This window comes from Lepidochelys kempii, chromosome 6 (genome assembly GCF_965140285.1).
Source record: "Lepidochelys kempii isolate rLepKem1 chromosome 6, rLepKem1.hap1, whole genome shotgun sequence".
NCBI classification, from domain to species: domain Eukaryota; kingdom Metazoa; phylum Chordata; order Testudines; family Cheloniidae; genus Lepidochelys; species Lepidochelys kempii.
In genome coordinates, this window is record NC_136385.1 from 89247265 (window position 1) to 89271914 (window position 24650).

The 24650-nt window shown below is 39.2% G+C and overlaps 1 protein-coding gene across 10 annotated transcripts in view; it reads left to right on the plus strand.

The window, feature by feature from the left end:
* The window catches only part of MIPOL1 (mirror-image polydactyly 1), a 289347-nt gene extending 265200 nt beyond the window's left edge, over window positions 1-24147 (plus strand). For 9 of the 10 annotated variants that reach the window (XM_078853360.1, XM_073349064.2, XM_078853359.1 and 6 more), the window contains one exon: window positions 19664-24145. In XM_078853360.1, the coding sequence (XP_078709486.1) occupies window positions 19664-19730 (67 nt within the window). In that variant the 3' untranslated portion in view covers window positions 19731-24145. Of the gene's footprint in view, window positions 1-19663 lie in introns of all 10 variants that reach the window. The other variant, XM_073349068.2, reaches the window with a different exon arrangement.
* The last annotated feature ends 503 nt before the right edge of the window (window positions 24148-24650 follow it).

Consider the following 24650-nt stretch of genomic DNA (forward strand, 5'->3'; position numbering starts at 1 on the left):
ACCTTAGAGGCTTTTGTTTAAAAACGTTGAATAAGTACAATATATATGGTTGAGCTTGCAAAGGTATCAGTTTAACCTAAACCATGTGCCGAGTGACATCTTGGCTGCAACATGTGCACTATTTATGGCATAATTACCAGAACTCAAATTTATTACCACAGTCATTTACCTTTACCATGGACCACTACACAGCAGTACAAGTTAACGCACATTCAAGTCTCTACTGGTAGATGCAAGAAACTTGTGTGGCTGCAAAACATGTTCTGAACAGGATGATACTTGAGGCATCACTAGAGGCAAAGAGAAATGGCTCATCCCTTCTTTGCCGATTTGTCTGTAATGCAATAGCTGCTCTTAGTGATGTAATTTTCAGGAATAAAATGAGTGATCTCATGCAGACTGGGGAACGAACCTTCTTGAAGAACTTGTGGTTATGGAATTATATAAAAGAAGCACCAGAGAAAACATTTACTGGCCTGTATGAGCAAACAAATGGTTGTTACGGTTTGAAAATCATACTTATCAAATGTTGTTATCCAAAAAACCTAAAGAATTATTGTATCCTCAGTATATACGAGAAAAACTTGGTAAAGCTGATACATTTTGCCTTTGAAGGCAAGACCTGTTTTATAGAATCATAGAAATGTAGGGCTGGAAGGGACTGTGTCACAGAGTATGCACACCCCGTCCTATTTCAGGGTGAGATGGGGTTGTGATATCAACAGGACTACCATCTATCAGGCGATCCTTAGGCTGAAGGCAGCATGGCTCAGTGGTCAGGGCCAAGAAGGCTGCACTTGGGCGAAAGGCCGGGCAGCCTAATTTCTGGAGTCTATGCAGCTTCCTTTGGGTTCAAGGCTGCACGGGCTAGTGGCCAGAGTCAGTACAGCTGCCCTTGGGCTCAGGACTGTGCGTCCTAATGGCCAGAGTCAGTGAAGCAGGCTGCCACCTAGGGGTGGGTGGCAGCTGGGGTAAGGGGACCTGGTCCCTCTCTCTCCACCGAGTCCCAGTCCAGGGCCCTATTGGCACTAAGTATGGTCACCACCCAGTCATGGGGATCCTACCACAACACTCCAACTTTCCTCCGATGGGAGATACCACTCACCCCACCTCCCTGGGCTACTTCCTACTGTGAGTCCTGAAGTTGGGGTCCATTCATCACTGGGGGCTTTGAGCTCCCCAGTGCTGTTAGCTTATTGGGACTCCTGTCGGCTGGCAGTAGGCAATCGGTCTCCTGTCTGGGGGCCTCAGGGTTTCTGGTTCCTGCAGTCAGGGGCTGAAGTGGCTCCTGGACTGGAGTCTCCACCGAGCATCGGCAGTCAGCCCAGAATGAGCTGGGCAGCTCCCTTTTAAACTGAGGCTCATAAGATGGGGTTAACTCTCGCCTAGTGTAGGGTATGCAAACCCCGTGACAGACTGCAAGAGATCATCTAGTCCGGCCCCCTGCACTAAGGCAGGACCAAGTAAACCTAGACCGTCCCTAATAGGTGTTTGTACAACCTGTTTTTTAAAACCCCCAATGACAGGAATTCCACAGCCTCCCTTGGAAGCTTATTCCAGTGCTTAACTACTCTTATAGTGGGAAAGTTTTTTCTAATATCCAATCTAAATCTGCCTTGCTGCAGATTAAGCCAATTACTTCTTGTCCTACCACCAGTGGACATGGAGAAAAATTTATCACTGTTCCCTTTATAACCCTTAACATATTTGACGACTATTATCAGGTCCCCCCGCAGACTTCTTTTCTCAAGATTAAACATGCCCTGATTTTTAAATTTTCCTCACAGATACAGTTGGTAGGATTAGATTTGTATTGGTAATTGGCTATTTCACCAGACACAAACTGATGAAAAAATATTTCCATCAGTAATAATAAAAATTTACCAATAGAGTCAAAGTAAGAAAAATGCTGCTTGAGAACATACTAGCATTTGATTTAAGAATATATACTTTGTATATTTTGAAATGCAACGTTGACTTGAATACAGCTAACGTATCTAAATAGTCTTTAATCCATTCTTTTCCTATTTTGGTTTGTATTCCTTCCCCCTTGTTAATGTTATTTGTGTTAAGTATCTGGTCACAATTCATCTTTTTAGTGAAGACTAAAGCAAAAAATACCTCAGCTTTCTTGGTGTCATCCATTATTAGCTCTCCGTCCCCACTAAGTAGAGAACCTACACCATCTTTCATCTTTTTCTTGCTCCTAATGTGTTTATAGAACTTATTGCCTTTTATGTCCCTTGCTAGAGATAATTCATTTTGTGCCTAAGCCTTTCTGATTTTGTCTCTACATGCTTGTGATAGTCTTTCATACTCATCCATAGCAATTTGTCTATGTTTCCACTTTTTTGTAGGATTCCTTTTTGATTTTCAGGCTTAGAGAGCTCCTAATGGAACCATTTTGGCCTCTTATTATTCTTCCTGCCTTTCCTTTGCATTGGGATAGTTTTCTGTTGTGCCTTTAATATTGTCTCTTTGAGAAACTGCCTGCTCTGCAGAGCTCCTTGTTCCCTTAGATTTTCTTCCCATATATCACTCATATTCAGGCTACTTTGAGCTGAGTAAAACAGTAATTAGTCACCTGAAAATCTATCTTTGCAAAGCATGAAATTCTTGATCAAATGTGTTCAAATAATGTTCTGCTACATACTAATACAAAATGCATAGCATTTGTAAAGTAGTGGGCTTCTGTGCATGTTATACCCAGTTCAAAATATCCAAGGTCAAAAGGATTAGCAGAAAAAACTGGTCAAAAAATATACTCAAGAAAAGAGAATAATCAGAATCATCTGTCCAACTATGAATGGGTAGACATCTGAAAACAAGACTTCCCGTTGCAATTAGCTTATTTAAAATAAGCAAGAGAGACTGTACCACAAGATAGAAGTTGATAGTTCATAAATAGATGCTGAAAAGTTAATACAGTGGGATGATAAAGTTACTGCCCTCCAGTAAATGCTGGTGTTCAGAAGAGATACATCCAGGAGGTAAGTTGAAACTTTCTCAAGTGTTGGTCAAAGAAAATACTCCCAGATCCTGTACAGTACAACTACACAGTGGACATGAGTTCAGAAATAATTTGGAAAGCATATTGAAGGTACCTGTGGACTCTGAAACATACATATACAGAGGAATTCACTGATGTGGATTCTACAGCTGATGTAAAAGACACAATTCAGGATCTTTCCCCAACACCTGAAATGTCTGAGTGTTCCAGGAATAATGCCTTAGTGTTCCAAGAATAAAGCAGTACTTCTGATGGCAGACTGTCTGTGTTGCTATTCAGGAAGTAGTATGTCTCAGCCCTGGCCTATCTTCAATGTTAATACAATTTGATACATACTGATTAAAATTAACTAGGTAGAGTCTGCTACATCACCTTGATATGATTAATCTAAGTCAACAAATCAATTCAAAATATTTAAAAATGAACTAAGGTAAAATGAAAACTGATGCATGTGCTGAATGCCTCCTCTGCCATCTACTAGCCAGATTGTGGAGACCTTTCAGCAGAGAAATAAATTTGATCTAATCTGTTTCCCATCTCTGAATCCCTCCTGACACTTCCTGCTTCTTTGAGGATATCCCATAATACATCTGTCTTTGAAATGTATTTGGTATTTGGTATCAAATACCAAAAGTCTCATTGCAAGCCTAGTCTCTGGGGTGTCACAGAGTGACCTGTCATTCTGGAATATCTTTCTCTTGAGATCCCCGATGCCATGGGTTGAAGTGAGATTTCTGGCATCTGATGGCTTGTGTTGAATGACAACATTATGTTCAGTGATCTACATAAGAATGAAGTCAAGAGACTCTGTCCTCAAGATATTTACAGAGAGGCTATTTGCACAGCCCAAACTTACATAGCCTTCATGGAATTTCGGGTGCATATGGGATGCAAAATCAAGCTCAGAATGTAAGGGTTGGTGTACATTGAAAAGTTACATGTGTCATAGCTACATGTCTTGGGGGTGTGAAAATCCACACCCCTAAGAGATGTAGTTAAGCCAACCTAACCCCCAGTGTAGACATTGCTAGGTCAATGAAAGAATTGTTCCGTTGATCTAGCTACTACCTCTAGGGGTGGTAGATTACCCACAGTGATGGGTGAGCCCCTCCCATCACTGTAGTAAGTGTCTACCACACTGACCGCTACAGCTGTACAATTTTAAATATAGACATAGCCTAAGTCAGGTATTTATCTACTTACTTGTACATATGATTTAATTTACTTGTCTACTATAAAATATGGCCTGCAACACCAATCCTCACAATAATTGTTTTTAAACATGAATAACTAGGATCTAAACCCATATATTTATTATCATTTGAATATTTATCACTTTAATGTTCAAGAAAATGGAGGCAGTGCTACAACTTATTTTACCTAAACAGTAAAATGTATGAAAATCAAATGTTTTCAGAGTCAACATAATCACAGTATTCCATTTTTTGACCCGTGTGTTCATTTACAGTTTGCTTATAGCTGCTTCACAGAGATGGAAGTTTGTACATTACAACATTGTTCTATTGATTTATCAGTAACAAAATATACTAAGTATACTCAGTAAACTGGAAAAGCTAGCTCTAAGGCTAGTATTGTATAACATCAGCTTGTTGTGGAATACTTCAGAACAAAATCAGAATGTTGGCATTGTCAAGATAAATGGTGTAAACCAGACTAGCAAAGACTAATATTTAGTAAGACCAATAACACAAACAAATTAGATCTTGGAGTTGTACACTTTGTCCAGTACCAAGAAGCATATTTACATAGCATTTTAAAGCATATAGTCAACTGTTCTATGACAAACTACTAAATTATCTTTTTGACAACACACTAAATACCCCTTGAAGACAAGTAAGAAAACATTTTTGTGGAACTTGCTTTTTTTCCTAGGTGAAAAAGTAAGTCTCTCAGTAAATAATCATTAGCTTTTATCATTTCTATCCAAATAAAATATACCCATGGCATTTATATTGCTGTTACTAAATGATATTTAATTGTCTTGCCAGAGCCATTTATCAAAAAAGGTAAAAAAGTAATTTAATAGTGAGTTGGCTGTTGGAATAACAATAAGGGTATTTTTTAATAATATTGAAATTGTTTCTGAAAATATGCAAAAGATTGAATGTTGTAGCCAGATAAATCTGTGTTTGCAAAAACTCAGGAAAAATTCAGACTTTTTGAGGCTTATGAATTACTTCTAAGGTTTTACTGAAGGGCTAGTCACTCTTGTTTTTTACAAAGCCAATGGAAATAACTATTGCCCCAATCCAGCAAAGCACTTCAGCCCATGCTTAACTTTAAACAGACTTGAAATCAATGGGACTACTCACTTGCTTAAAGTTAAGCAGGGCTGTAAGTGCTTTGTGAAAATGGAACCTACCGAATTTTATGAAGAAAAAGTAGTTTTTCATATTTCTAACCCAATATTAAGTGACTAAACTAACAGCCAGCTTTTCCCATAAGACTTTGAGCAGGTTCTAGTATTTTAAATGAGGAACTCCTGTGGAGAGGCAGCATGTCTACAGCATAATTTGAGGAGAGCTCCATGCATGTGCAGATGGCACATTTTGCTGAGTAATGTTAATCCTCAAACAATGCTTTTGCAATCTTTTTTCTACTGCGTGCAAGTGATCACCTCCGCATTCTTGTCTGTGTTTGCACAGCACCCAGCACAATGGGGCCCCAATTGCCATTAATTCTCCATTAATAATGCCCATCCGAAATATTTTAAAATATTACAAGAAATAGATATTGTAGGTAGAGAAATGGTTCGTCCACAGCATTTTCCTTACATTATTGAGAGACTAGTAATAAATAATCTGCGGTTGTTTTTTCAAGAAATGGTTTGCAGGATTTGACCAACTGTCAGTACCTCCAAAACGAGAGGTACTGAAAGGTCTATGGGCAAGGTGTATTGCTCGGTGTGTGCCATTGGATTCTGCCAGAAGGTTGGGCAGTTTGGGCTACTCGTCTGTCGCCTGTCATGAGGGAGATATCACAAGTGAGAGCTTAACTAACTACTTTCCTGTGCCTTCAAACCCTTTCCCATTGTCATTTGATCTTTCTATGGCACCATCTCTTCCATTTCAGCTTGAGCAATATCACCTCAGTTATGCCAGGAAGGAAAATCAACTAAACCACATCATGCCTATATAAAAAAGGGTTTTTCTAAAAGTATATTGAAGGGGAATTGATGGTGGTTTGGGGTGGGGGGAAGGGGAGAGTTTGCTCCACAGACTCCGCATTGCTCTCAGTCATAGTGGTACGGCTACCTACAAGGAGATAGAAGAAAAATAAGAGCTATCTAGAGCCCACGGAGTCTGCATCAGTGTTTGCAAAATATGCACAGAATCAAGAAAGAACACAATCTTGTCTTCGTTGTTTACAGTGTCAAGAGGGTGTTTAGTGTTTTAAGCAGGTACCGCCCAAAACTACGGCTTGGTGGGATGCGTTTGAGAAACAGAAACCTGGGCAGTGTAACAGTGTTTGCAATTTTGCAAACCTCATTATAAACAAGTCTTGACTAGGGCACACATAAGAGAGGTGGAGCTGACCTGGAATAGACAGACAGGAAGGTCAGATCTGGTCTTACAAGGAGGACTTGTCTGAAGCACGCCGAGAGGCATTAGAATGATGGCATTAACATTTAAAGATAATCACAGCTTCCCTAGAGACTTTTAAAAATACACCATTTGGCTTACTGTGTAACTAACAGAAAATACTCTAAAACAGATTTTTATGCTTAAAAAAGTTTTTACAGTTGTCAGTTAATCAGTTTTTGAGGTCATTTTTGAGTATTTCTAAAGAAGGCCAAAATCTCCAACAGAAGATATTATTGTATTAATTCCAATTCCTGCAGCACATACCTTCTGACACATATCATTAAGAGAGTTCTCAAAACCTGGAAGCATTCTAGATCCCCAAGTACGAACTTGGTCCAATAGATAGGCCATGGGACTGGGAGCCAGGAGAGACAGGGTCTATTCCCAGCGCTCTCTTCAGTCCTGATCCTGAAAACACTTATGCATGTGCTCAACTTTGCACACATGAGCAATCCTGCTCAATAAGACTACTTCTGAATAAAGTTAAACACATGCATTAAATGTTTGCAGGATTGGGGCCTTACTGGTTTATTGTGTGAGCTTGAGCAAATCTCTTAACTTCTCTGCCCAAACTTTTTCCCATCTGAGAAACAGAGCTAATGTTACTCACTCGCCTTTGTAAAGTACTTTAAGTTTTATGGTAAAACGAACTCTAAGTGCTAAGTAGTGGTAATAGTTAAGGCTACGTTTCCGTCACGGAGTTCATGGAAGTCACGGAGCTGATACCACGGAGTTCATGGAAGACTCTGGAGCTGATACCCTGGCAGGGTTCCAGCGACAGGCAGCAACAGGGGCACCCTGCAAGGTTCCAGCGACAGGTGACAGACTCCTGAGGGGGCCCCTCCTCATGGTTCCAGTGACAGGCGACAGCCTCTTGTGGGGGGAGGGGGAGGGAGCACCTTGGGCGAGCAGCTGGGGGGTGTCCTGTTTTTTCTTTGGGAAATATGACCACCCTGCAGCTCCCAGGTGCCGTGGGCAGAGGGCTTCCAGCTGCCTCAGGCGAAGGGGGATCCCCACAGCTCCCAGCTACCACAGTGGCGGGGTAAACCATGGAGCCACAGCAGCAAAAGTCACAGACGGGTCACGGCTTCCATGAATTTTTGTTTATTGCCTGTGACCTGTCCGTGACTTTTATAAAAATAACTATGCCAAAGACTGAGCCTTAGTAATAGTGCATTTTATTATTAGAAGCTCCTCCCACGACTAGTGGGGGACTAACATGCATCCCTGGAGGGACCGGTGTTTTGGAACAGGGATTGCTGTCCCATACAGAATAATTGCATGGAGCAACAAAACTTTCAGTATCTGCTAGTGTGGGTCACTGCAGGACGTTTGCCTATTCCACATAAGAAGCCCTGGAGCTAGCCCTGCATTGAAAGGGAGAATTCCCAGCTCGCTATGATTGTACTCACATTCTTTTCCAACCCTCGTGTTTGGGAGACCATGGGCCATTAAAATCTGTCACTGTCCCTCAGTCTAGCAGGCACTGATCCAAGACTGAATATAGCAACTACTGGACTTGGGAACAAAGAAAATGTCAAACCCTGCTCTTGTGTCTTGATCATCTTATTCTTTTTCAGTGGTTTAAAAACAAAAACGAAAATGAGAACCTCATAGTCTTGATTTTATTACTTTACAAAAATGTGTATGGCTTTATTAGCTTTCTCAGCTTTGTACTGGTTCAGTTTATTGGTTAGCAGGCAAGCTTTCTCACTATCAGTCTCAATCTCTGTGATCACAAACCTCATCTCTTATGGAAAGAAAAACATCCACATACTGTTCCATGATTGTTCCATGACCACATACTCTAACCTAGAGTTTAGAAATACTCTGCATGGTGACAATAGGCACAGCAGGCTGTGTTAGTCAGTTTTGATGTTAAAAAGAGAGAGAGAAATGGATTTTTGGCATTGCCCAGCAGGCTAAGCAAGGGCTTACCTTTGGCTCCATTGCAGATATGTACTATCTATTCTGTAACCTAATACTACAGGATCTAAAGAATAGTTCTTTAAAACAGCCATGCAAACAAAAAAAAACCTCATCTGGGACCTTGCAACCACCTCAGTCCTAGCTTAGATTTGAACGATCCCACAGAGCTACTGCTATCCCACATCATTCTTCCATCTTGCCAGTAACTTGCCTTTATCTGTGTGGGTATCTGATGACACTTGTCAGCTGGCCTGCTTTAGCAGCAGTAAATACAACTCTTAAGAAGAATGTTGGTTGTCTTGCTAAATGGATTGTATATAACAGGACACTGCAGAAAATAAGTGACCCTGTCAGAAGTATTATTGAAATAACTCATCAGCTGATGTAAATCATCATAGTTCTGTTGGAATCAATATGCTGATTATGCCAGCTGAGAATCTGCCCTTAAACTCCGGGCTGCACATGAATATCACAGCTATATACACATGCAGCTTTTCTCTTGAGAGAAGGGTGGGGAGCTGTTAGGAGAGAGACTGAGCCTTTCAGGAGTTCATGACTTTTTAATAACATCAAACAACACTACCAAAATGAAAGACTAGTATTCTTCTGTGGTTGATGGGAAGTAGTGATTTCTCCTCCCTTCAAACCAATAAATACTTTGGCACAAAGGCTTTCTATGGTAAAGCTATCTGACCTGAAAAGCAAAACTGCTAGTTTTTCTTATGCATATGACAGAGAGAATTGTTCCAGTAAATATTTGGTATGTAAATTAAATAAACCCCCAGTTAATGTAAGCAAAAAAGCTGTGAAAATGTGGTCATTCCAAGACACATGTTCTGATGCCAGGATTTTTTAGATGAACTCTACAAGAAAGAGAACAAACTATGGAAAAAAATTACCTGAAGCAATAATTGTCAGTGACAAACTATCATGGAGAAACCAGCATAAAATAAGTCACACATAAAGAAAGAATTTAGAAAATGGTTTCTAATACACATGTGGGATCAGAAGGTCACTACTGAAGCTACCGTACAAGTTATTGGGCTCCACAAAGGGATAACCTGATGAAATTCTCTGGCCAGGAGGATCTAATGGTCTCTTCTGGCCTTTAAATATATGAATCTATCATCTATTCTAATTATTATTATTTGTTTAGGGTCAACAACTTGCGCAGAATGGTACAGTACAGCAAACAAAGACAGTCTTTGCTCCAAAGAACTGGTTGTACTGAAACCCAGTTGAGGTGGTAAATTAGTGATTTCAGGGGGGTTTGTCTTATTTGTAATAAGATAATGTCTTGTGGGCAATCAATAAATGCTCTTAATAAGCATTCTAAAATAGGGGAAGAGCTGTACCCTTAGCAAGAATGACTTAAGTCCCAAATACATACACGGGGCCTAATTCAATACAGACTAACACGGCTGTTACTCTGAAACCTGTCATTAGGAGTAAAACACTATCAAAACAGAATGGTAGTGTTTTACACTCACTTTTCCTTGATGTAAGTGATGGTAGAAGGTATGTGGCAATGCTGATGTCAGGTTCATAATCTTTGAGACAGAAGGTATAGGGGAAACTATTTGGCGAGATTAACTATTGTGGGCCACAGAACAATATTTAATATTTTAGCCAAGGCCCATGTAAACCAGGTTTATTTTGAAAGGAGCCCAACTGGCTGTATTTACCTCTAAGTTTAATCCAGTACAAAATTATTCTTTCTGGTAGAGAAGATGCTGAAGGAGTGAAGAAGTATGAGGAAATCAGCATTGTGCCTCTAAACCATATCAAGGTGTTATCCGATAAATAATCTATTACAGGATTGTAGCAGATCTGCACTTGGTCTGTTAAACACAGACATCTCCCGCTCTTTCTGTCTACTGCCTCTTACTCATCACGGAATGTGTCAGAACTGTTGGGTTTGGGAGAGGCCTTAATGTCAGCAAAATACATTCCACAAGAAGCCAGCAAGCACCCAAGTAAGGCCATCTTCATGGCCTGAGCCTAATCTAATCTGTTGGACAGATAACCAAAGGTTAGAGTATAGGTTTATAGGCCTTTATATAGTATTTCAAAATCCACAAGGGTTTTGTTTTTATCGCTTTTATCATCCATCTGCAGCTAGAAGCTATTGTTTTGTCCTAGTCTATGTATTGCGTTGCAGATTAGGACATAAGGCTAATTGAAGAATGCTATTCTCTAGTAGAGGTATATTTTAGGTAGACCTGAGCTGTAATCTTCCCAGTGATCCCCTTGGAGCAGTGCAGATCTACACAAGCCCTTACTCAAGCTTTGTGGCTAAATGCTACTGTCCACCATAAAATGGGCAGCCCAGGCCAGAGAAGGGGCACAGGTAGGGAAATGCGCTGTTTCAGCACATCTCTTAGCCTTCATCAGTAGATCTTAGAGTAAACTCAAACCCCAGTTTAAAGCTGTATTCCTTCATCTGGTCTCCTGTGCGGGGGGCAGTGGTGCAAAAATTGCACACACACACATCCATAGTAGAGGGGTGAACTGAAAGAACAGTGAATAGAGAGCCCTATAGCTAATATTAAAAGTTCTGTCATCAAGAATTTTTAAATATATTTTAATAAGGAAACTTCCAGATAATTCAGAATTATTCAAAATCAGAGTAGACATCAGACTCTGGAAATCTGGAGCCCACCTCCAATGTATGGCAACCCAAAGGGAAACACCAAGGAAGGGAAATCCATAAATCTACTAAAAATCAAAGCAGTCAAGCACTTAGAACTGTCTAACCACATCCAGTATTCAAATCAGAACAGCATGCATAAGGGACAGGAGAGCACAAACCTAAAGTAACTGCATAAGCAAGCAAGCAGACTATGTCTTGGAAAAGAAATACCTGACTGCTTAGGCAGTCTGCTTCTGTAGATGGGACCTTCTTCTCAAAGATTATGAACATTTCATGAAGAATTTATTCCACCTGATAACATCACAGTAGCAGACCCCACTAGTAAAGCTGTTTGCTGCTACACTCAGCCACAGATTTCCTTGCTTTTGGCCTAGAATTAACTCCATATAAAAAAGAGCACCATTAGTCTAGCACCACTCAAGAGTCTTAAAGGCAATACGTCTATTGCTAAAGTAAGAAATACTCATGTACCAGCTTTGCAGATGTCTTTGCCTTTAAACTATAGGACTTTTCTTCTTGTGCAAGGTTATTAGCAGAAGCACTTAGATAGGCACTATAGAAATAAGATAAAGATAAAGAATATTTCTCACTCCTTTTTATGCTCCTCAAATATGGCAAATTTTATCCATCCTTTAAGCATGGAATTTATTGCCCTTGGAATGTGCAGCTCAATATGACTAAAGGCAGAGCAATCATATCCATATGAGGACATAATTTGGCCCAGTGTTTTTTTTCCCTTTTAACATGGGTCTTTGAATACATAGATACAATATAGCAAAAAGAAATTGCACACCAGTAAAGTAATATTTGTAAGGTGAATTAATCTCATAGAGCTAGATTTTCAAAGGCATTTAGGCATCCAACAAGGCAGATAGGTGCCCTGTGGAATTTCTAAAAATACCTAAGCAGGTTAGGTATCTGTCCTATTGAAATCAATGTGAGTTAGGTGCCTAACAAGATTAGGCACTTTTGAGAACTCCACTATGAGCCTATCTGTTATCTTCAGGGCCCTAAATATCTTTGAACGTCTGGACCTTGGTCACTAGAGTTGATTTTTTTCCACCAGTCAGTCATGCATGTTCAATCTTCACTAAAAGGTCAGAAAAATCTCTGAAAGCTTATGCCCAAATAAATTTGTTCGTCTCTAAGGTGCCACAAGTACTCCCTCGTTCTTCCTGAGGATATTCTTTGGGTAGCTTCAAGAGGTGAAGCAAATTGGGTCATTATCCATGCTTATACTTTGGGATAAGCGTTGTCTTATGCATCTTAGTTATCCTCAGAAGAGTACCTCCTCCGCAAAGTATTTCTTCACAGTATAAGACTCACAGCAGTGAAAAGTTTAATTCATCCTGTTTTGCAAGATCATAGACAAATGTAATAAATGTGTTTGCAACTTAACTAAAATATATCAACACAAATATACAAGATGAATAAAAATGAATACATATGTATTAGGGCTGTCAAGCGATTAAAAAAATAATCGTGATTAATTGCGTTGTTAAACAATAATGGAATACCATTTATTTAAATATTTTTGGATGTTGTCTACACTTTCAAATATATTGATTTCAGTTACAACACAGAATACAAAGTGTACAGTGCTCACTTTATATTTATTTTTATTACAAATACTTGCACTGTAAAAAATAAAAGAGAGTATTTTTCAATTCACCTCATACAAGTACAGTAGTGCAATCTCTTTATCGTGAAAATTGAACTTACAAATGTAGAATAATTTATAAAAAATAACTGCATTGAAAAAGAAAACAATGTAAAACTTTAGAGCCTACAAGTCTACTCAGTCCTACTTCATCCAATCGCTCAGACAAACAAACTTGGTTACAATTTGCAGGAGATAATGCTGCCTGCTTCTTGTTTACAATGTCACCCGAAAGTGAGAACAGGCGTTTTCATGGCACTGTTGTAGCAGGCGTCGCAAGATATTTACGTGCCAGATGCGCTAAAGATTCATATGTCCCTTCATCTTCAACCACCATTCCATAGGACATGTGGCCATGCTGATGATGGGTTCTGCTCAATAATGAGCCAAAGCAGAGCAGACCAACACATGTTCATTTTCATCATCTGAGTCAGATGCCACCAGCAGAAGGTTGATTTTCTTTTTTGGTGGTTCGGGTTCTGTGGTTTCTATATCTGAGTGTTGCTCTTTTAAAACTTCTGACAGCATGTTCCGCACCTCGTCCCTCTCAGATTTTGGAAGGCACTTCAGATTCTTATACCTTGGGTTGAGAGCTGTAGCTGTCTTTAGAAATCTCACATTCGTACCTTCTTTGTGTTTTGTCAAATCTGCTGTGAAAGCGTTCTTAAAACAAATGTGCTGGGTCACCATCCGAGATGGCTATAACATGAAATATATGGCAGAATGCAGGTAACACAGAGCCAAAGACATACAATTCTCCCCCAGGGAGTTCAGTCACAAATTTAATTAATGCATTATTTTTTAACAAGCATCATCAGCATGGAAGCATATCCTCTCGAATGGTGGCTGAAGCATGAAGGGGCATACGAATATTTAGCATATCTGTCACGTAAATACCTTGCAACACCAGCTACAAAAGTGCCATGGGAACACATGTTCTCACTTTCAGGTGACATTGTAAATAAGAAGCAGGCAGCAGCATCTCCTGTAAATGTAAACAAACTTCGTTGTCTTTGCAATTGGCTGAACAAGAAATAGGACTGAGTGGACTTGTAGGCGCTAAAATTTTACATTGTTTTGTTTTTGAGAGCAGTTATGTAAAAAAAACTACATTTGTAAGTTGCACTTTCATGATAAAGAGATTGCACTACAGTACTTGTATGAGGTGAATTGAAAAGTACTATTTCTTTTATCTTTTTACAGTGCAAATATTTGTAATAAAAATAATAATATAAAGTGAGCACTGTACACTTTGTATTCTGTGTTTTAATAGAAATCAATATATTTGAAAATGTAGAAAAACATCCAAAAATATTTAATACATTTCAACTGGTATTTTATTGTTTAACAGTGCGATTAGTCGTGATTAATTTTTTAAATCACGATTACTCTTTTTTAGTTAATCGCGTGAATTAACTGCAATTAATTGACAGCCCTAATATGTACAAAATAATGGGGTCTAAATTATCTATTACCAGTCAAGAAAGAGATCTGGGAGTCATCATGGATAGTTGTCTGAAAACATCAGCTCAATGTGCAGTGGCGGTCAAAAAAGCTATCACTGTTAGGAACCATTAGGAAAAGGATAGATAATAAGACAGAAAATATCGAGTGTCACTATGTAAATCCATGGTATGCCCACACTTTGAATGCTGCATGCAGTTCTCAAAAAATATATATTAAATTGGAAAAAGTACAGAGATGGACAACAAAAATGATTAGGGATATGGAAAAGCTTCCGTATGAGAAGAGAGCAAAAAGACTGGGACTGTTCATCTTAGAAAAGAGGTGACTAGGGCGGGGATAGTATAGAGGTATATAATGAATGTTGTGGAGAAAGTGAATAAGGAAGTGTTATTTACCCCTTCACATAACACAAGAACCAGGGGTCACCCAATGAAATTAATAGGCAGCAGATTTAAAACAAACATAAGGAAGAACTTCTTCACACAACACACAGTCACCTTTGAAACTCATTGCCAGGGGATGTTGTGAAAGCCAAAACTATAACTGGGTTCAAAAAAGAATTAAGTAAGTTCAGGGAGGATAGGTACATCAATGGCTGTTAGCCAAGATGGTCAAGGACACAACCCCATGCTCTGGATGTCCCTAAATTTCTGACTGCCAGAAGCTGGGACTAGATGTCAGGGGATGGATCCCTCAATAAATTGTCCTGTTTTGTTCATTCATGAAGCATCTGGCAATGGCCACTGTTAGACGACAGGATACTGGGCTAGATTGGCCTTACTGGGTCATACCAATGGTCTTTCTTATGTTCTTAATATTACTTCCTATAGGTTATTGGCTTCCATCCTTTTTATGAAAATTTACCAAAATTAAGAGATCTGGTGTACCCACTAGTTTCCTACACCTCCCATTCAGCTATGCATGCACAAAGGAATTTAGGCTACTATCTCTGCCATAAGAATGGCATTTGGAGCAACAAGCTCCACCGTGGATTAGACGGCACAACCTTGAAAGGGAGATAGGAAATATGCAGCAGCCCATCTGAGCTAACAAAGAGGCTGATCATTCAGGGCCCAATTTTGTCACCTTTACTCACTCTGGGTAATACCTTACTACACAGGTAGTCTCATTACTTTAGTTGACTATTCACAGAGAAAGGTGCTACTCTGTAAGTAAGGGTGGCAGAACTGGGCTCTGTGATGGACAACAGGGACATAGAATTATAGTTCCCAAAAGTGAGTCCTGGGGCTTTTACCAGGGGTTGTTAACCACTGATTTAGGCCATAGCACTATTTTATGGGATTAAGAGGTATGTTAGGGGTACAAGTAGGCATTTTGCTGGCTCTCTGCACAGGGGTGAATTTCACCCTCTTTGTGATTTGATTTATAATTAGCTGTTATTTTTTATTTCACAGAATTGTTTAGATCCATGTTAGAGATGTGGTTTCTTAATCTCCTACGATTAAAAATTATTTTTTCTAATAATAAATAAATGCAAATCCATACAGGACTGACATAAAAGGCACATAGGCTCTGCATAGTTTGTACTTGTTGCCAGATACCTCATTTTGATGATTGCAGTCATCATTCATCAGAAGAGCAGAAGCTATGATTGTTAAGCCTCATTATTTTCAATGAGGCCTGACAGTTGCAAGGTTAAACAGAAGACAGCAACTTTCATCCTACTGGTATTTCTTTTCAAATATGGGCAACTCTTCACTAACTTGTCTACTTTGGTGTCCTCTGCCATTGGTTGATCACAAAATTGTGATCATAGCTACATATCTAAGCACACCTGCAAGAGAAAGTTTAAACATTGATCTCTATTCCATATTTATCTTATGATCTTAAAGGTACTTAAATAACTGAAACCATTGTAGTTTTTTCCCCATGTGTGCAGCTGCACAGCATTGCTTTTAATACAACACTGATTTAAATAATCACGCTATCAGGTGTTTCTGTTTTCCAAAAAATAATGAACCCTCAAATCTCAGACTTTCAGTGTGTCAGATTAGTTTCTTCATCCCTTTTGTTCCATAGCAGGGGTTGTATTATCCTGGGGATAAGTACTAGTATGAGAGAGATTTTCATAGGTGCTTAAAGTGGCTGAGAAGGTTGTTGTGGTGCTATTGAACATAATAAATAAGATACCTGTGAAATCCAAAGGTCCTAGCAGCTGCTGAAAGTAAAGGGAGATGAATGATAACATCTAAATGAGGCCTAGCCTCCTTCCCTTTCCATATTGCTATAACACTGAGCTTTGTGGGCCTGAACAGGTCTAGAGCCAGCAACAGCCCGAGCCATTTTGCCAGCCAGGACAGAAAATGTTTTAGGACCATGCCTCCCGACAGCAGTTGAAAGTGGGAGAAAACACAACCAGCCAATCAGGATTAGAGTGGGGCAAAAAACCAGCACAGCACTTCAGTACCCCTGGAAGTTGGCACCCAAGACAACCACCCTGCTTGCCCACCCATAGAACTGGCCCTTCCTACAGCCCCTATTCGTGAAGATTAAAAATGTCATCTTAATCCTTAACCTGAAAAAGCCATCAAAGGAAAGCTACTCTTCTTGGATATCTCCCAGATCTTTTGCAGAGACATTAGGCAATTCCTGGTTGGTGAAGGTTAGGGAACTGATGTCTATTCCATGAAAAAGGGCATATTTCCTGCAGATGGAAAACAGATAAGATACAGTGGGTCTGATCCTCAGATGATGTGAATTGGTATCACTCCATTGACTTCAATTGTTCAAATTAGATGTGGTTGAAAAATGGAATTCCTGTCCCATGGGAAAAGATTTTGAAATTGTGTTTCATCCTGAATTGGGACGAAAAGTAGAAATCTGGGAATTTTTTTGTGAAACTAAATAGTTAATTTGGACTTAATTAAAAGATTTCATTTCAATAAGGTCAAAATGTTTTGTTTCAACTTTATCGTTTTGACTTTTATAATTTTATTATTTTGACTATTATAAAAGTTGAAAGATTTCATTAATAACATATTTGTTATCAAAATGATGAAGTCTGAATGGACTGTTTCATCCCTATGAAATGTTTCAATAATTCCCCATCAAAAATTTCAACAAAATAGATGCAGTCCCATGAAATGTTTTGATTTTGTCAAATCAGCATCTGCTAACAGAAAAACATTACATCATAAATTTTTCAACCAGCTGTATTCCAAATTATTTTAATATTGTCCCTGAAATAGGAAATGATAAAATATATGAACTTCTAAGTAAGAGGGAAGAAAAATATGGCATATCATGTGAAAGCTATGAGGTAAAATCCTTAGATCTTCTACGACCTAAAAGCCACTCACTTAACCAGCCTGGAAAAGTATTTCTGGTTAGAGTAAACTGCATAAGAACTGACTTAAGAGAGTTGTGTAGATCATGGTGGGTAAGTTGTTTCCTGCCGGATCCTCACCCCCAAAAGTTTGATGAACTCCTGTAGATGCATGTGTTATGGTAAATAATGGAAATTATAGCAAATAAAAGACAAAAGAAAAAATGACAAAGGTACAAAGATATATAGACAAGCGGGAAGGGGAAGAGGAGGAATAGTTAACCTGTAATGATACTACCTATGCTAGTACTTAAAATGTGAAACTACACAGACATAAAAACTGCATCTCCAGTACCTTCACCATGGAAAATGCAACCAGTACCATCTGCATTTTCCATGTGTCATTTCCTGGTGCCTGTCGATAATCTTCCCCTCAGTTGTTTTTGGTAGTGAGTTCCTAATCTAGTTTCAGGATTTAAGCCATCTGAATAGCACAATAAAAGGTGTAGTTTCATGGTACTCAGGGGTTACTGGAAAATGCGAGTGTTTCAGTACCTAATTGTACACATTAGTGATTATCAGATGTTATAACTTGTGGCAGTAAATCCAAGAAGCATGAACTAATTCTTTTGCACTAAGTCACTAATGCATCCATTAGGTCAAATGCATTTTTCAGCTTTAAGGGGGTTAAATTATTTTTATATTGTATTTATGTTCCAGTGTTGTGCAGTATACAACACATATACACACAACATTTTCTCAGACCAGAAAAGATGGTGAACCTTCAGTGTTGTGTGCAGCTAATTGGACTCACAAGTCACAACTCTTGTTAACTGGCATAGGCACTGAAAATATTCCCTTTCCCTCAATGTCCAGCTTTATGCTCTGTGTTTATTTGTGGGAGAACCTTCATTGGAGTATTACATTTAAAAAAACAGATTAAACCAAGGAAATAGCTAAATACACTTTCCCTGGAGTGCTTAAGAAAAATGCATATGACTGTGAACTCCTGGAAAAAATTTAGAATTTGGGTTTGGCTGTATGCCAGGAAGAGTCTGATCTTGTGAGGCACTGAACACCCTCGCTCCCACTGCATTGGAGTCTATGGGAACTGAGTACTCTGAGCATTTTGCAGGATTTGACCCCAAATTATGGTATGCTCTTGTTTGTATCATCAATTCAAAACATGTGAACCCGTGTAGACATAACATCTTATACACTCTCAACTCAGAAACTGGACTTTTATCATGTATTTTGAAAAGAGATTTTCACACATGGGATTTTTAGAGATAAACATACAGTATGTGCAAGGCACATTGCGCAATTGAGCTAAGGCTTAAAAATTAGATCGACCTAGCTACAGTGCTCAGGGCTGTGACAAATTTGGCACCCTCAGCACCTTAGTTAGGTCAACCTAACCCCCACTGTAGGTGCAGCTAAGAATTCTTCTGTCGAACTGGCTGCTGTCTCTCGGAGAGGTGGATTAACTAGTGACAGAAAAAACCCTTTCGTCAATGAAGGAAGCACCCGTGCCACATCAGCATCGCTGCAGTGCTGCAGACTTGCCCCTGTACCGCTTGTAGTGTGCACATAGCTTTAGTACCACGTGCTAGTTTTCTTTTAAAGAAGACAAGACAATTAGTATTGCGTTTAGTGAAGGCAACAGCCACCGAGTCGGGTTGTTTTTTTTCTCCAGGAATTGAATGTGCTGCCCGTGTATCGCGGCATATCTGCAGCAAGATTTATTCAGACAGTCCTGTGTAAACTAGTGTGTCATGGGGGTCTCAGACACCGTATGTCCTACACAGAGGGAAGATGAGTTGATAGACACCTCGGACTGTGACTGGGTTGGGCTGTAGGTTAAAAGTTTCTCTCACGTTGTCGGCATTCTGCCCTAGTGTCTGTCTTTTACAGTAATGCTTTGTTTCTTAGCATGACCACCACCAGGACAGCTTGGTTCAGTGCAAACACTGTCTCTTTCAGCCAGAACATTCCTAATGTTAGCTTCCTTTTTATTTTCTTCCCTCCCTTCCCCACATTGCCCGCATCTCAGGTTGGAAAGACTGGTGGACGTCCTGAGGAAGAAGATTGGAGCAGGGACCATTAGGACTGTGATCTGACTGAAAGCGCCAGCCTAGGGAAGTATTCACATCTGGTGACCAGGCTGCTTCATTCAGCACTATGTAAACACTAAAGCCTTAACTTAGCAAACAGTTGTTAGAAGTGGGACACTCCAATGACATTCCAGACTGAGATAAAATCAAATCATAAATGTTTAACCACTTCGCTGCTGAGTTGTGTTATTTGTCAAACTGTATCTCTGCAAACATGTATTTGCTTTAAGCAGCTGTATTGTGGTATGGTCAGTGAGTATTGTGGAAATCATTTGTGTGCTGTTTTAACAGTAGTCTCTTCTCTCAGTTAACATTGTCGGACTGCAATGTGCTGAAAGGCATAGTCTGGTCATGTTGTTACATACGGCCTGCTTCAGGGGCCAGTCCTACAAAGCACAGTCTCAAAATGTAAATCTACTGTGCTATTTATCAGTCTGCAAACAATTGAATATTTTAATGTTGAATGTATTTCTTAATTGATAATAGAAGTTCAGATTCAATGTTCTATGTATATTAATATCATGGAGATGTTTTCCTTCTGATGCACACTCATAATCCCTCTATATTGTAGTTTGTTAATCAGAATTATGTAAATGCATCATGGGGAAGGTATACACATGGCTTTAAAAAGAATTTCTGTAGCTAGCACAGAATCCTACTATAGATCAGTTTCAGCTCCTTATATACATGTATGTACAGTTAGATTTCACTAAAAGAGTAGATTCATTAAATTGTAAAAACATAGTTACATTGATTAGTGTTGAAGCTGTAGAGAAGATTATTCTGATTGTTATATGACACTCTTCTTCCCTCTCCTGTGAAAGAAAATCTCTGAGGGGTTAATACTCCACCTTGCTGGGGCAAAGGAACTGCCATTCACCTCCACTGTGTAAGGCACAGCCTCACCTCTTCTATATCAATCCTCTTGCCTCCTCCTTTGAAATGGAAGCACTGAACCGTCTGCTCAGCCCCCCTCGTCTGGCTTTTGTGTGTTTATGCTGTCTTCTCTCTTTAGTGATTGTTTTTATAGATACAATGAAAGAAGAGAATAGAAGAATGAAGGAAAGAAATCTGCAATATGCCGTTTAATGTGGAGGGTCAGACTCAGGGTCCATCTTTCTGGTCAGACACTGCAACGTGCAGAATGCAGAATACTCTGCATTCTTTGTCTGCAGACCTAGGCTCCTTTTGGTTTCAGTATGCCAACTAGGCCACTTGCAGAGGAAGGTACGTTTACCTACAGTTCATAGTACTTGTTATGCCCCAGGAGACTCTATGAGTGATTCCAAACCACCCACTCTGCCCCAAGACAGACTGTGATTATTGCTTCTGAACCTCCATAGTCATGAAACCACAGATGACCCTTTAATGCTTCCAGACCTGGAAACTGGTAAAACCCTAGAGGAACCAATGACTGCTGCACCAGGCCCTAGTTCCTCTTGTGCGCAAAGTGAGCCTGTAATTACTCTCTTGAGGATGCTGCTCTCACTAGATTGGAAGCAACTACTAACCTATTCTAATACCCTTACTGTACCCCCAGTGGTGTACTGAGTGGCATGCCACATGCTGTGGACACCTCTGTGCCAATTCTGCTTGAGGGAAATGGCAAACAAGGAAGGAAGAAGTTTTCGTCCATGCTTGAGTGACCTAGGTGTCACTTTCACATTTATCCAGGTATATCTAGAATTTTCCCCTTGATTCTCTCTTAAGGGTAGGGCTTCTGATTTTCAGTTTTAACTGATATAGCGCTCTTAGTGCAAAAAATGAAACTGGTGTTTATCCAATGAACAGCAGAAATGGTTACTTGTATCAAAGAACTTGCCTACGTGGAGCAATAATGTGGACTGTGGGATGTGATTTCTAAAGCGCACTAATGTTTTACACATTAATTGGTCCATGTAGACATGGCTGGCATGCACAAAAGGTTCCCTAGTGCGCTATGACATAGTGCTCTTTGAAAACAGTACTGTGTTAAAGTTCACTAGGGAACATTATAAAGAGATTAATCATTACAGTGTATGCTACTGTAATGAGTAATATATATAATATACATCACTCATTGCAGTGTATATAAAGAGGCAGCCCACAAAAAAATCTACCCTGATTTTTGGACAGCTACATAAAACTAAAAAAAAAAAAAATCCTAAAAATAACCCCCCCCCCCAAATGAAAAACAGAATCCCTAATGAAAGAGCTCCTAATCCTTTACATGCAGACTTTACATGATCATGCTTCCATCCTCCCTTTTTATCCAGGAAAGTAGGATTGATCATACAAGATCAGATCAGTAGTCATTAAGTCAAATATACTCTTTCTGGTTGTGGCCAATAGTTGATTCTTCAGAGCAAGATGATGACCATCCATAATATAGTTGTGCCATGTTGTATATGAGGGAAAATTCCTTCCTGACTCTGTGTTACCACTTATACCATGAAGCATGAGATCGGATTACCTTTTAGCATGGATTTTTCGCACCCTTGTAGTGCAACTACAAATGACTTTTATTCATTGTTAAATTACCCATCACTTTTTAAAAAGTCAGCTACAAATATTTGTCGTCTTTGGGAAAATGCTTGGGAAGGCTCATCTAAACGAGAAGGACCCCTTGAGTTCTAATCCTGTCCTGCTACTGGCTTGGTGTGTGGCCTTGGGCAAGTCATTTAGGGCCCGATTTTTAAAGGTATTTAGGCACCTAGTGGGATTTTTCAAAAGTGCCAAGGTATAGAATCATAGAATATCAGGATTGGAAGGGACCTCAGGAGGTCATCTAGTCCAACCCCCTGCTCAAAGCAGGACCAACCCCCAATTTATGCCACAAATCCCTAAATGGCCCCCTCAAGGATTAAACTCACAACCCTGGGTTTAGCAGGCCAATGCTCAAACCACTGAGCTATCCCTCCCCCCAATGGGTAAACTCCCATTGAAATAAATTGATTTATTCTCCTGCTCCCATTGAAATGAACGGTTAATCCCCCCAGTGACTTCAGTGGTATGGGATCAGGCCTTTAATCTCTGTAGTGTAGGTGAATTCCTGGACCCATTAAAATCAAGGGGAGTTTTGCCATTCACCTTTAATGGGGGGCAGGATTTCACCCTCTTAAGTTTCCCCATCTGTAAAATGGAGATAATAGTATTTTGCTTTTGCTTTTCCTCCCAGAATTGTTGAGCGGATTGATTAGTTAATGTCTGTTCAGGTGTAAAATACTGTATAACCGCAAAATAGACATTATTTATTAGTCTCCTAATTTATGGGGAAGGATGAGACTGTGTCAGATTACATCCCAGTAGTGACAGTGCCTTTACCACCAGTTCAGAGTAAGGGCTTGTCTTCCATAGGCAAAGACTATGACAATGGTAATTACTGGTGTAAGCAGTGTCACCATTACTTTGATGTAGCATGGAGATATATGTACATTTCATATCCCTCCTGAGATTTTGTGCATTTCTCTGATCATGCAGCGAATGACAGCACTGGGAGCCATTCATGATGCATGCCATGATAAAATATGTAAATAGTGTCACGTTGTCTCCGGATAAGAATGTTATTAATGCTTTTCAGTACTGTAATTATATTCATAGTAAGCCTTCCCTAAGCCCTCACTAATTAACAATATTGTGACAAGTCAACTTTAACAGAACAGAACTGTGGCCCTTTAGTTATTTAGTACTGTTTTTCATTCAACCCACAGCCAAAATCTCACCGCATAGTTTTGTACATTGGTGTCAGGGAAGCTGCTGATAGTTGAAAAGTTCATAGCCCACTCAGTCTTGTAGTGGGACCCTATCGATGAAATCAGTTATAACCCTCTTTAAATATATTCAGCTGCTAGGCAGACTCATTAGTTAATTATTAATGTATGAGAATTTGAAGACAGCTTTTACAAATAAGCTATCATATTGAAATAGTTTAATAATGTCAATGCGTTGTCACAGAGACATTCCATTTTTTTCAAATTATAGGATAGTTTATAAGATTTTCATTCACTTTAGTTTCCACATTAAAATGGTTTTATAAAAAAATCTTATTAGGTGACCTTGAATTGTAATTGCTTTAGTTCACACACAACAATGAAGTTGCTATCTAAATGTAAGTTTCTACATGCCTTTGTTTGTCTTTGTTTAAAATAATGCCATATGAAAGCTGCTTTTTGGGGGTGCTGTACCCCATGTACCAGCATAAAACAATTTACTGTGAGGCAGAGAAAACTCTTGCAACAAATGAATGGCAGTTTTTCTGGTACTATACTTGACAGCGTTGCAGCATTATGTGAAGTTCATCTGGCTTTTATAATTACACCAATTAGCATAAGGTCTGTGCAAAATATTCCTTTTTCTTCCACTGCACTGGTAAATAAAAAATGTATTCGCAAATCCAAGAAACAAAGTGTTTGTCTTGTTTTAGCTTGATCGTAAGTCAGTTGCTGGGCTTCAGTGGTCTAAACATTTCATTCTCCAGTTTTGTAGGGAGCGCACGTGTTCTGTGAGGCTTTTAAACAAATACTTGGAATGGTTGAAAGATCTGCATTGCCAGTGCCTAGCTAAATATGTAGTCTTTAGAAAAGATGTGGTTTATTTTGGCACTGTTTAAAAAACTCAAATATTTTAAACATTTGTTAAGTTCAAGCTTGCACATTTGAACTAGCCGTATACATTCCAAAGTTGATTCTCAAGTTACCTGTCTTTGTTTTTTGTATTTTTAATCCCTTCATTAAAATAGTCTTTGTAAAGGTTTTTTTTAAAAAAGTAACATAAAATATTGTTATTAAACTAATGAGAGTCAAAATTAACTGCAATGGCTGACATGCAATTTCAAAAATGTCTTTTAGAATCTGAAGCGTCATGTCAGTGGCCCAGATTTCTTCCTCATAGAATGAATAAAATATATTAGGGGCCTAATCCTACAGACCCTTCCTCTTTGGAGTAACG